The sequence below is a fragment of the Pelophylax lessonae genome, assembly GCF_965119305.1.
Source record: "Pelophylax lessonae genome assembly, chromosome: 12".
In the NCBI taxonomy this organism is placed as follows: Eukaryota; Metazoa; Chordata; class Amphibia; order Anura; family Ranidae; genus Pelophylax; species Pelophylax lessonae.
In genome coordinates, this window is record NC_138779.1 from 77,306,171 (window position 1) to 77,320,273 (window position 14,103).

The 14,103-nt window shown below is 43.3% G+C and overlaps 1 protein-coding gene across 2 annotated transcripts in view; it reads right to left on the reverse strand.

Annotated features, from left to right (window-relative positions):
* ENO1 (enolase 1) overlaps window positions 1-13,799 on the reverse strand; it is a 28,987-nt gene extending 15,188 nt beyond the window's left edge. Inside the window, exons 1-6 of one of the 2 annotated variants that reach the window (XM_082273554.1) lie at window positions 13,689-13,799; window positions 11,528-11,623; window positions 10,500-10,558; window positions 5,785-5,854; window positions 3,538-3,671; window positions 2,048-2,270 (exon numbers count right to left, since the gene is read on the reverse strand). In XM_082273554.1, coding sequence (XP_082129680.1) covers window positions 2,048-2,270; window positions 3,538-3,671; window positions 5,785-5,854; window positions 10,500-10,558; window positions 11,528-11,623; window positions 13,689-13,773 — 667 coding nt within the window. In that variant the 5' untranslated portion in view covers window positions 13,774-13,799. Of the gene's footprint in view, window positions 1-2,047; window positions 2,271-3,537; window positions 3,672-5,784; window positions 5,855-10,499; window positions 10,559-10,993; window positions 11,053-11,527; window positions 11,624-13,688 lie in introns of both variants that reach the window. The other variant, XM_082273555.1, reaches the window with a different exon arrangement.
* Between the last annotated feature and the right edge of the window lie 304 nt (window positions 13,800-14,103).

Below are 14,103 nucleotides of genomic sequence, written 5' to 3' on the forward strand. Positions count from 1 at the left end.
CTGTACCGGTATACCGTATGTACCGTAGCTTCGGCTACATACAGTGCAGCGCCGAGCCAATCAGGGAGAATATGTATACTGAAGCTACGGTACATACGGTATACCTGTACAGGATTCAGAGTCTTGAGATTTCATCTACTGGTAATACTTAGGGTACCTTGGAGATATGAGAGATTACATGTTTTACAGTACTTGGGGTACCTTGGAGATCTATGAGAAATCTGATGTTTTTCAATGGTGTTGCCTTGCTTCGGAAAGGGGGTAGTCTTATACGGCGAGTATAGCCCAAAACCTATGTTTTAACTTGAAAATTGGGGGGGGGGGGGGGGGTCGTCTTATACGCCCAGTCGTCTTCTACACCAGAAAATACGGTAAATTGTGCCAACTTTACTGTTATTTTTTTAAAGTATTAAAGCGCATTTTTTCCCAAAAAAAACTGCCGTTTGGAAGACTTCTGCGGCAATACAGTGTGACAAAAGATTGCAACGATCGCCATTTTATTCTCTAGTGTGAATAAAATACACACACTTGGGGGTTCCAATTTAACCACTTTAGGACCGGAAGGATTTGCCCCCCTTAATGACCAGGCCCTATTCTGCGATTCAGTACTGTTACTTTAACTGAAAATTGCGCAGTTGTGCGACGCTGTACCCAAATAAAATGGACGTCCTTTTTTTTCCCACAAATGGAGCTTTCTTTCGGTGGTATTTGATCACCTGTGCGATTTATTTTTTTGTGCTATAAACAAAAAGCGAAAATTTTGAAAACAATTATTATATTTTTCACAATCTGCTATATGACATCAAAAAAATGGCAATAAGTGTATTTTGATTGGTTTGCGCAAAATTTATCGCGTCTACTAACTACGGGAAAGATTTGTCATTTAACTGGTAATGAAGGCGATTTGCGATTTTTTGCGGAACTGGTGACTTTGCGGCCAGATCGGACCACTGACATTGACATTTGGGGGGTACCAGTGACATTACTACAGTAATCAGTGCCAAATATATGCACTGTTACTGTAATAATGACTGTAATAATGACAGGGAAGGGGTTAACCCTGTGGGTGATCAAGGGGTTAAATGTGAGCCTAGGGGGGGGGGGGGGGGGGGGGGGGGAGTGATTCTAACTGGGGGAGTGACTTCTGAAATGACCATAGAGACATGCGAGCCTATATAGAAGGATCACATGAGCTCTGATCATTTCAGGGAGAAGGATGGTCTGCTGCGCTTACAACAGCCGACCGTCCTCTCAGCGGGGGGGGGGGGGGGGGGGGGGAACGATCGTGGGTGTATGGCGGCAATCTGACCTGCCTGACATACGCATCGGCTTTCCCGCTGATGATCGGGGTGGGAGCGCGCTGCCGGCGGCACGCGCTCGCCCCCTAGCTCCTCCCAGGTGACCGAAGTACCCCTACGTGGTTTTGCCTGTTGGAGCCACACTGCCGCCGTATATATACACAGTATGCGGTCGGCAAGTGGTTTCAAATTTTAAGTGTCAGAAAAAGGCTTGGTTTTCAAGAGGTTAAACTTCCCCTCACTTACAGATGGAAGTTCATTCCTTTGATCTAACAGAATGAAATTATATTTTTATACAATAGGTTTATAGTTTTATCTAGCAGCCTTAATGTTGATCACATGGAAGCTTTTTTTTTTTGACAGCTGTGATTGAGCAGAGAACAGCTCTAAGAAATCGAGGACATACAATTTTAACATGAGGGGGGTGAATAGGGATCACGATTAACGATTAATCGTGCAGCTCTGACTTGAGCCCTCTGTAGGCTTAAAACAGATCACAGGAGTGCACCCCTGTCAAGGAATTGGGAGTAACCTAGCGCATTGCCAGTTCCAGCTTGGTCTCCAAAATATGGTGCAATATTGAGAGTGCAGAACTAGCCACATGACGCAACGTTCTGAGCTCTGAAGTTGAAGACCTGACCTTGCAAAGTGCTCTTCACTATGGTAATAGGGCAGAGCCATTTTAGCCATTTCAACTTTTGGCTACCAAGACTTATGCTTCTTAGGGCCAAGAGCCCAGACTTCCTTACCTTCCTTATTCTCAAGGATGTTTGGTGCAAATCCACCTTCATCACCAACATTTGTGGCATCCTGCCCATACTTCTGCTTGATCACACTCTTCAGGCTGTGATAAACTTCAGCACCAATGCGCATGGCCTCCTTGAAGCTTGATGCACCCACTGGCAGGATCATGAATTCCTGCATAGCCAGCTTGTTACCAGCATGAGATCCACCATTGATCACATTGAATGCCTGAAATGACAAAGCAGATTATGTTGAAAAAAGGCCAGCTACTGTTTACATTTCTATACAAGTAAAATAGATTTTTGGATAAACCACAGCCAAGTAGTGTCAGTTCAGTAACCTGCATTTTTAGTGAAACATCTTATTAAAGGTCAAACAAGTAGGGATGGACTCTCCCCAGACTGATGATTCAAACTGAATTCTTTGCCATTCACTGAACTTCAGGTTCCGTTTTCCCATGATCCTACCTACTGGTAAAAAACCAGATACAAGTGTACTTTCATAACAGCCATGCACATTTCCCCAGATGCATGCTTTCCTTAAATCTGAAAACTGTAGCCTGCAGAGTATTCTAGTGCTTTGCCCAAGCATTTTTCCCTACCATTACCGCTCACTCACTACAGGTTTGATAGGACATGACTCAAGCTTTGCTGCTTTCGCCCTAGGGAGTGGTAATTCCCGTTTTGCTCATCTGTCACTACAATTCACCCCCTGAACCAAGAAAAACCCCAGTACATGGTATGGGGCACACATTGGAATCAGCATGAATAAGCACTGGGCTTTAGCACTCTGTCCTTTGTGCTCATATTTTAAGAGCTAGGTTCAGTTGATGGGTTACCCAGGTTTGGAAAAAAACAGACCTGTTGAATTACTTTACTGAAACTTTGTGGCATAACTCCCATTTCCCCCACTATGGTTTTAGTGTTTAAGCTCGAAACCAGTGCACTTCGTGCAGCACTTGGGTCTCCCTAACTTTGGCACCGTGTAAAGTACATTAGGCACCTGCTATTGTCTAGACCAGGGTTTTAGGCACCTGCTATTGTCTAGACCAGGGATATGCAAATAGTGGCCCTCCAGCTGTTTCAAAACTCAAGTCCCATCATGCCTCTGGGTGTCATGCTTGTGGCTGTCAAGAGTCTTCCTATGCCTCATGGGACTTGTAGTTCTGCAACAGCTGGAGGGCCATAGTTTGCATATCCCTGGTCCAGACCAAATCACTTCAAACCAGTCTTTTTACCAATGCAGTGCATGATCAGGTCATGCCATGTTGTAATGCGTTTTCGTGTTGGGATTTAATATTAATGACATGGCACTAACATGCCTATTCTGTTACTGTAGCACAAGCATTACTGCAATGCAAGATTAAGCTGGTCTTCATTTTTTAACCTATAAAGTACTGCTCCATTTAAGCAGCAACAATTCTTGAAACCCAAAGTTTCTCTGTAGGGGGAATTTAGTTGACCTGCATAGTATACATTGAAAGACTCAAACTTACTGGAACAGGCAGGATGACCTCAGGGTTCCCAGCTAGGTCAGCAATGTGGCGGTAAAGAGGAACTCCCTTCTCAGCAGCACCAGCCTTGCACACTGCTAGAGACACTCCCAGAATGGCATTGGCACCAAACTTGGCTAGAATTTAAAAGTAGTCACAATGTTAGTTCATTGAATAGAAATTAGATTTTACAATACAAAGCTTGCCATCTGCAGCCTAAAGACAGCTGAGCTGTCAGCAGTGTTTGATTGCTCAGTTCTTGGTCTGGAGCCGACAGGACAGATGCAGCATTGGTTGATGCTGCATCTACCTACGAGTAGAATTTTCTTCACCTAAACCCATACTTTAAAGGTCTCCTTAAAATGGGTGCATTTGTGGCACAGATCACCTGTTCTTGCTGGAAGAACTAGTGTAAAATATGCATACAATTCTCTCATTTCATCTCTCATTCAACTACACATTTAGTAGCAGTCATGTGCTTACATCTGCAGATCTGTGCAGTCCTGCAGGTGTCCTATGTCTGCACAGCTAAATACATCACTTACATTTACAATGAGCTGTGTATGGGCTCATTACGTTTATGTATGCATCTAAATGCAGCAATAAAGTATCTGTTGTATGCATCTAAATGCAGGGTTTTTCTGCCTGTGAGAATTAGCCCCAACCAATCTTACATTAACCACATTTGTTAATTTGGGAGGCTGGGAGATACAAAACTCCTTCCTATAACCAGTGTTCTAAAGAAAGCGACCTGGAGTCACGTGGCTCCGGCCAGAAGCACAGCTGGAGTCCGCAGACCTGGAAGGAAGATGGATGTGGCCTCCAGCGGGGATGTCAAGGGCTTTGGAGGAAAGGGTCACATAATGTGCCATGTGATGCATACTAGCGCATTATGCCTTTTACGAGAAAAAAAAAAAAAAAAAAAAAAACACTTTAATGTAAACCACCACTTTGAAGTGTTCTTTAATTTACAAGCAAACCAAGTCCTTGCAAAGCAGTCTTACATGTCTAACACTTACGGCATTTACAATGAAACGCCACAAGAACACCCAAGAAAAATGTTTAGACCTCTCCTACTGGAGACCCATTGACTTAAATGCGCCACATGCCCTTATGGGTATAGGCCAGGGATATGCAAACTGTGGCCCTCCAGCTGTTGCAAAATTATGCTTGTGGCTGTCAGTCTATGCCTCATGGGGCTTTAGTTCTGCAACATCTGGGGGCCACAGTTTGCAAATCCCTGGTACAGACTATTTAAAGAGATTATGTCACCACAAAAGTCTTCCAAAAGACCTGTTCCTTTTAAAAACCTAGTATGCCTGTATACTTCTTAAAGCATCTCGTGTATACCTCCAAAAACCTTTAAACTGCTTATAGGCACCACCTTATTGGATGGTATATTAGCAGCCTCACAGCTGTCAGAGGTGACATTGCAATACCCTTCACCCTATATTGGTAGCCATTTAAATGTTATGGAGAGATGAGGGGTTGACAAGGCAAATCAAATACCACACTTACAAAGTAGGTTATACTAAAATATTTTTCCTAAAGTGAACGCTACGTGTATTTTATAACCATAGCATATCAATTTCTTGTACTTAAGTACCTGGTTGATCCTACCATCACTGTTCTTCCTTGCTCTAAAAATTGACCATACAAACTGTAGAAGCTGATATGCGCTTGTGCAGGACACTTTGCAAGCACACAGCATGCCTGTATGCTATAGTTTCAGTCACATCACCCCCAATTACAACCAGGCTGTGGCACACACCCCATCTGAAGCAAAGCCTGCCATTTAAAGAGACCCTGCATGTTGCCTTAGGCCAATATGAATATGCACATTGTCTGCAGTGTCCTGCAACCCTGCCTGATGCATGGTGACAGACAATTTAAGTTAAGAAAGCCTCTCTTACCCCCTGCCCCCCCCAACTTCTGTCTGTTTGCCGCAGTAAACTGAGCCAGAATTGGGAGCAAGTACTTGTCAATCCATGTACCTGCTCCCCCCAAAAAAGGTGCCAAATGTGGCAGCGGAGGGAGAGTGGAGGCAGACAAGCAGAGCTTACCTTTTGGGTGAAACTCTGCTTTAACTTTATTTACTGCAGTGAAGAATTCATATGATCCCAACTGGCCCAGTCTGCAAACCTGTTCAACCTATGATCTTGGTGGCAACAATGCTACTGAAGTCACTGCATAGGACAGTTAAAATATAACATACATGAACACACTGTATTTCACTGTTCAGATACTTACATTTGTTCTCAGTTCCATCCATATCCAGCATGAGCTTGTCAATCTTCTCTTGTTCCACAACACTTACACTCTGCAAGAGGATAGATTATAAAGCTTACATCTTCATATAGGACATGGCTAATGAGTTGAAATTAATGCTGTTGGGCTCAAGGTGCAGTTAAAGCAATACATTTAATGTATTGCTTTAACGATGGAGTTTATACTAAAGCCAATGCTGATACTTTAAGCAGGTGCCAACACCCTGCAGAAGTGATAACCAGTACTGTGAAAGCAGGATAGCTTCTACTTGCCAGCAATTTTTTCAAATTAAACCTAGGCAAGCCAAATCAAAAAACACACCTAAATGAGGCAAGCAATAAGTAGACATACTTTAGAGTCACCATTTTTCTCTATAGAGGCACAGCTAACTCCAGCTCCACTCCCAGAATCTATAAAAGACAAGCATCTGCGATAGCCTCCATTTTCCCTTTTTTGGCATTAAAATAGACTGATGAAAATCTGGTCCTACACATCAATGTAGGTTAAACAGCCACTCATGCCTAACCTATACCCAGCCATTTATTCAAATTTCAACTATAACCGACAGTTGGAGGCCGAGATGGCACCAGCTACTCACTGGAAACTGGGGGACAAACCACCCCACGCACCACTCTGCACACGCCCCAGGTATGCAGAGTGTGCAAAAATAAGTGTTCTGTGCATTAGGTACTGTTCTGCACGATGAGCTTGTTTAAGGCCCCGCTGGCATATTTTCCCTATAGCTGCCAGATCGTTAAAGCCAGCTTTGAGACTTGCCACTTGCTTAGCAAATAGTCACCACAGCACCCAACTCAATTAAACCACTTCAAAAGTCAGATTAATCAGATAGGAGATTGTATGCATGCTAATTGAGGGAAAAAACATTGCTAGTGTGATCAAAAAAGCTTTGAAACCAAACAGCCACATGCAGCTGAAGATGCATTGCCGAGTAGCTAGACACTGATGTCATCTGCAAGTTAAGCTGTGCACTCGTTAAATGAACCTGCAGCCATCTTCTCAAGTTTCCAAGCACACCTGTTCCTGTATGTCTACAGTGAAAACTTGCCCTTCCCCAGAATACAGGGAAGTTTCCTAAGAATAAGAAAGTGTTACCAAGAGAAAGTAAACCCTCCTCTGCAAGTAATACTATGATAAGGCTTACCTATAGGTACTGTAAATCTCTCCTAAACATGTACCGTTTAGGAGATTTTACCTTAAATGCAGTCAGTGACCTCACTGGTGCACGCGCTCTGAAGGAACGGCTGCTGGTACCGTTCCTTCAGAGCCCCGTGCCGTGACCGTCGGCTCCCACGAGAATGTGCAGGAGTGACCTAATCGCAGGTCCAGCCAATCAGATGGCCGAATGCCGCGAACCCGGAAAAGGGTGACAGAACATGTCACCCATGGGAGAGGTGAGCGGTTGGGGCTTCGTTCTAAGGCAAGTATATTATAATGAGCTAGTATGCGATGCATACTAGCTCGTTATGAGTTTGTCTTTCAGGTGTACTTTGAGGTTTACAACCTTTTAAACTGGCAATACATTTTACAATTCTTATTCCATTTCCTTTAGATTTACTTTGAACTATGTAGTACAAGGGCCTGATTGCATACAAGTTGAAAGCGTTTAGGTTTGGTGAAACCAACTGAAATTTGTACAAGAGCTGTATAATGTATGGCCAGCCTTAGACTAGGCTCACAGGCCTGCATGGTAAGACAGCATTTTGCAGACTAATGAAGTTCAGCGCCAGCAGTACAAGGCATGTTTCAGCACATTAAATTTGAAGCATCATAGTGATTTAATTCATGTCACTGTACAGCAGCGCTGTACTGCGAGTTTCTATGTGCCTTATTGGTAAAATTCATTTAACCAGTTAATACACCAATAATGCTAGTGCATATAGCATGAATGAGCCCTGAAGTCTGATCCAAGATCTTAAGGTCCAGAGCTTACAGGAGAAAGTTGTAAACTGCCATCTTGAAAGCAGAGTTCAGTTATTTCTGGAATCTTTAAATGCCAAAACCATGGCAAATTAAAGAGTAAAACTAAAGGACAGTTTAGTTCACTGTGGTAATATACAACACTTAAGGATTACGTTTTGGGGGGGGCAGTAGTCCTGACACAATGAGGCTCACGCCTATGATGGAGTAGGCAGCCCCAATACTCAAGCCCTCGCACCTGGTTCCCAGCAGCCACACGGGGGGGGGGGGGGCTCTCCATGCATCCTGAATGATACAAATGCCTGCTTTAAGGGGGATTCCAATGGAAGAGGTCGGGGTATGGTGAAGCTCCCTGAACTAGGCCAGTACATCATTCCCATGTCGGAATTGGTCTTGCTGGGGACCCCCTTATAAGAATAGATAAGTGATAAATTCCATGTCTGGACTATTCGGGGGGGGGGGAAGACAGATTAAGGATTCTTTATAACTAGCCATCAAAAGGGCCTGTACTGCTTTATCCTCCAGTTTGGTGTATATCTTGAGAGCTCCCCTCTTAGATTTTCAGTAACATCTTTCCTGATTCAATCAGTTTGAGCTCCCTTGGTCTTTTGGACTAAGTTCATACCGCTTTTAGCAGTAAATCACTCAACACCGTTATCCCTCCTAGCGATAAGTACCCACAGACACTCAGATATCTCCTCTTTGCCCCCTTATCTCCTAATGGGGACTTTCCAGGATTAAGGAGGAGAGGTAAATCCAAAGCCAGCCCGTCCCCAGCCCAGGAGATATCCAGCACTACATGTCAACAGAATCTAGCTTAGTAGAGGATGGGCTTGAAGGCCCTAGAAAAGGATCCTCAGGGCGAACAGGGACTGGAAAACCAACCTAAAATGGAGGATCTCCCAGCAGGGAAGACTAGTGCCCTAGGAGCAACCAGAACAAGATGTTTGAGGATTCCTCAGGGGGCACCTAAAGTGCAAATTGGAGGCTCCAAAGGGGAAAGCCAAACCCTGATAGAAGGGGGATGCGGTCGAGAGGAACCCAAGCACGTATACTGCTTAAAGAAGCTCTCGCGGGGCTTTTCTCCAAATTTGAAACCTCTTGAAATTGGACATAGCAGCAGTCAGGGCAGATTTGGACAAGTTTTTGGCCGGGTGGGGGAAATGAAGGGGAGACTTGATGGCTATGACCGATTAATGGAAGATCTATGCAAACAGATGAAATTGTTGCAGAAACTAACCAGTCCTTATTGTATAAGCTAGAAGACCAGGAGTATCAAACCCCTTGTAGGGAAAGGAGCCCCTGAAACTTTAAAAAGTAATCGTGTGCACAGGGTGGGGGGGATATTGAAGCCACGCTGGAAATGTCCCAAGAGATGTGATTGTGAGGTTTCATTATGTCGAAGAAAAGTCAATAGTTGTTCTCTCTCAGCAGCGAGCAATCACAGGTGCTTGGCAGCAATTGTGGCCGCCAGCCCCGTGGATCAGCATCCCCGCTGCCTAGTGGGGGGCGGACGCACCTCTGGCCACATGTGCTTGCCCCCAGGAGTGCTCCCGTGAACTGACGTACCCATATGTTGGTTCGTGCAAGCCAGTCTGCGGCAGTGTATCTGCGGTAGGCAAGTGGTTAACGCATAAACTTTAGCCTCCTTAAAAGATGCCATAATTAAGCCCATTACACTTTCAGATCACGTTCCGGCGATGGTGCAGTTAGACCTACGTTTAGCAACACCTGGAGAAGGCATGTTCTGTATGTCTGCCTTATCTAGGCAAATGGGAACAGGAACTAGGATCCTTTGAGATGAGGAAAAGAGAAAGTTGAAATTAGCTTGTTAACCAGTTGATTCAAGGACAACGCAGAGGTGTCAGTTTTTTTGCGAGAGGGTATCTCGCCCTGTAGAGGGCACAGAGGTTAGGTGCAGAGCTATAACCAACCTGTTGGGAGGGGATGTGGAGCCCCTGGGACCTTTGTGCACTTGTGGCGGGAGTGCACAAAGTCAAGTTTTCTGGGAAGGGATTATTGGGTTAATTACAGGAGATTGTATCCAGGTGGAACCTTGGAGTTGCCTGTTTCACAATACAATAAGGAGGTAGCGATATACAAGAATTAATTTGTGCCTCATCTACAAAATGCAGCTAAAAAACCTGATACTGGCATTTTGGCGGTTGTTGGGTGAGGCGGAGAGCAAAACCACCTGAGGCCAGGATTAAAGTTAGGCATTATGTTGGGAGAGGAGCCCAGTAGCGTATGCTGTTAGTATAGAACGAAATATATTTATTTTTATTTTTTTAAGGGGGAGGGGTTATTACTGAAATAGATTTGTTTGTAAAAACTATACAAGATTGACAACTTATGTATACGGGTTGACTTATGTCTTATGCACTTATGGCCACAGAAAAGGGATTACCCCTTGCTGTTGGCTCAGTGCAGAGGTGGAGATTTTGCCAAGATAAGAGACTTGACAAGAGTATGGGCTTCTTTCCATTAAAACAATTTTGGCTATAGATCTGGTTTAAACATTTGCAAGATAAAGATTATACAATTGGAAAAAAAATGCCAGGTTTAAAACCTCACAGACCCCCCAAAAACCATCTATTCCCTTTGAGGCATTGAAAAAGCCTCAGTGTTGTACTAGGTCAATACTTTCTACAAAACAGTTCACAAACTTCTATAAACCCACTTTGGCTTGCTGACAAAAATGTTAAGACAACAGTCAAGACAAGAGGTTAGCAGGGAGTTAGCAAGACAGGATCCCATACCTTTCCAACCAGTGCTGGTGCAATGGTATTATTGATGTGCTCAACGGCTTTCAAGACACCTAGAAAGGACAAGGACAAGCACATTCAATCACTGCACATATCACACATTTGCATGCTCCAGCAACATTACTAGACTGACAACTCCTGCTAAAAAGCCTTTATTCCATCACATCAGACTTGGTTTTAGACATGCATTTCATATGAGCCTTTGGCAGGCCCACAGAACTTAGCAACTGCAGATCAGTGGACAATGCAGTAGACTAATGTCTTTCACCGCCACAAGTTTAGTGCAAATAGTTTAGTAATTTTCTATGTAGTAAAAGTTTTTCTGTGCCAAGAGCACAGAAGTCTGTATAAATTGTGCGATTTGTAGGTTTACAATTCATGCATTTCGAACTTGGCAAGCAGGAGAAGCGTGCTGTCTAGGAATGTCACTGGAGAAGTTAGTCAAACCCCATGCGCTGGGAGGAGTGCAGGGCACAAGCTCCCATTACCTGGGTGGTCAAAGCAGGTGCCAGAAATTCGTTTACATATTTCACAGCTCTTTTAACACCTGAGTGAAGGATAAGAAGACAGGTAAGGAAACACTGACTGATCATAATTCCCTGGAAGTATTGTTCATTTATTAGATTATCCATCCCAAAGAGGTGCCATGATAGAAAACCCACCAGAGTACCTTGTATATTCATGATGTGCCCTGTATCTGAGTATTTTACCAAAAGGAAATGTTTCAGGGCTTTGGTTCCCTCTTGGTCATTAAAAGAAATTTAAGAAAACAAACAATGGTTTGGGGTCTCGATAGAAAAAAGCCTTCAGATATACAGGATACGAGGATAGAAAAAAGCCTTCAGATATACAGGATACGAGACAGACAACCACACTATTTGGGCTCTTCAAGAAAAATAGTTACTTTTGAACTTGTCAACCCATACATCTGAAACCACTTCAAAGAAAACCCACTTGACCCCCAAAACCTCCCATCACCATAACAGTATTTTTCAGTTAAACTCTGAAGGTAAAGACTTTACCCTTTCCCAGGTAGCAGGTTTTATCATTGTCACGGAGCTCAAGTGCCTCATAGATACCAGTGGAGGCACCGCTGGGTACAGCAGCACGGAACAACCCTGTAAAGAGAAAACAGTGGTCATCAGTGAGTAAACGCACAATAGAGGTTTTAACATGCCCACAAGTTTAATCTGCCATGACCCGTGCTGCGAGTTCAGATTTAACCAGAGCCAGAATTCATCTAAAGCTTTGTTTTCCCATCTTAACATCTCAAGCCTCACTGGGCAGTTTCAATACATGTCATATCTAATTAAAACCCAAGACAGTAGATAGAGATCACACATGTTTTCCACTGACTGCCAAAAGTACTCAGTCTCCTCTATCAGAATACTGTACTCAGGAACAAGAAATGTAGCCAATAATGACACGAGAGTTACCATTGCCCTACAGTAAAAATTTGGCAGCAATTTCCCACATATGCATGGAGTAGCAATACCACTGGATAAGATCGGCAGAATTTTAGCTGGGCTGCATCAATAGAGCATATAGTACAGGGGGTATTCATTGCCTGTATTCCAATAGCTGGCTATTGGTAATCCTCACCCTAGAACAGTCAACTTACTCCGCTGTTTAGGAAGAAGTAAATTGAACCTCGAAAGGAATGAAGATGCATCACTGCTAAAGTAAAGAAACATTTCAATCTTTTAAAATGTAAAATTTTCAAGTAGTACAGGAGAAAAAAAAAAAATCAGGATCAAGATGGGCCCTTAGTGCCCAATTATGCCACAAAAACTTCCTCCACATGAGTTGCAACATGCGCAGTTTAACCACTTCCCGCCCGTCATAGCAAAATGACAGCCGCAAAGTGGTTGCTCCATCCTGACTGGGCATCATATGACATGCAGCAGGATAGGCCACCCTGCACTCCCTCAGGGGTCTGAGGAAAAAAAGAAAAAGTACTGCAGTGCATGTGGTGTGAACAGGCATATTACACATGTAGAGAAGAAGTCTTAAGTGGTTCCACCAGACTGACATCAGTTCAACCTCCATTGCATATTGAACCTAGATTGCCATGCAGTTCCCAGAATGAAACAAAGAACTCTAAGACACCTGTTAACTATGCCTTCAGCTGTTTTGTACTTCCAATCTATTGATAGATCAGTCAAGCACAATTGGGCAGGAAAAAAAAAAAAAAGCAAGATTACCAAGCATGATCTGTTTGCCAGAATATGCAAGCCTTGGAGATGAATATTTACATTGTGTGCCTTCATTCAGTGGCAAGACTGGTTAGAACTCCAAGCATGTTTCTCTTCACATCTTAACACCATCCCAGAAACATCTATGGAAGAAGTCATGCCCCAATTCCCACGCTACATACTATATCCAGGGGAATAAAGAGGCTGCCTGAAACTATAAAGGAGCATGCAAGTCATGGAATAGCTGCTTTTAAACCATTTTTCCAGACACCATTTCTCAAGTTTAGGCTTTAATCTGGACATCAAGCATACAGACCTGACTATTTGAATAGCAAAGCCTCCATTCCACCATTTAAATGAGTCTGTCAAAAGCCAATTGTCACTGACAACCTACAGAATAGGTTTGCGGTATGTGTCTCTGGCATGGTGCACTTTAGATGTGTGACACTGAACGTGCATTTTTGATGAAAGCACATTAAATATGCAGAAGTAGATTCCCCCCCCCCCCCCACACTACACTTATGTACAGGCGTAAACAGGGCTTAACCCAAGTAAACAGCATATGACTTCCCTTAGCTGATCTGCACACTTGTTCCAATTTGACAAATTTACCTTTGCCAGAGATCAGATTACAGACAGCTACCAATATCTGAAGTTGGCTATGGTAGTCAGCACTTGACTACCAAGACCACATGTCGTGATCGAGTAATCATAGTGACACCATATTCAAACATTGGATCGATCAAATTAGTCCCATTTAGTGCAGATTCAAAGCTAGCCTTAGCAGAAAAGCTAATCAACTGGGAGCATATAAAATGTCAAGTCCCTCATTTGAGAGAGATTACTTAACACTAAAAGAATTTGTTATTACAGTCTGCTGAGCTGAAGCTGCCTGCCACCTGCCCCTGGATTATCCAGATACCTCAATCACCCCCCATTATATATTAAATGTACACCAACATTTTAGGGGCAATATTTTGTTACCAACCTTTAGCTGTATAGAGGTCAACCTCCACAGTGGGGTTACCACGGGAGTCAAAGATTTGCCTTGCGTGAATCCTCTGGATGGACATGGTGGTTTACCTAAAAACAAAAAAACGGTAGCATTGTTCCATTATGCATATTTTACAATTTTATTATTTTTATTATACAGTAAAACCTTGGTTTGAGAGTAACTTGGTTTGAGAGCGCTTTGCAAGACAAGCACATTTTTTAAATACATTTTGACTTGATATACAAGCGATGTCTTGATATACAAGTAGCGTCAGGTATTAAAAAGAAAAAGGAGCCTCTAAAGTGTAGCAATATGGTTACATTTAATGAAGGTTCAATATTTAGCAACTCACATGGTTGATGATTAAAAGAGGCATATCTAAGTATGCAGGCATCTGGGGTAAAGCTGT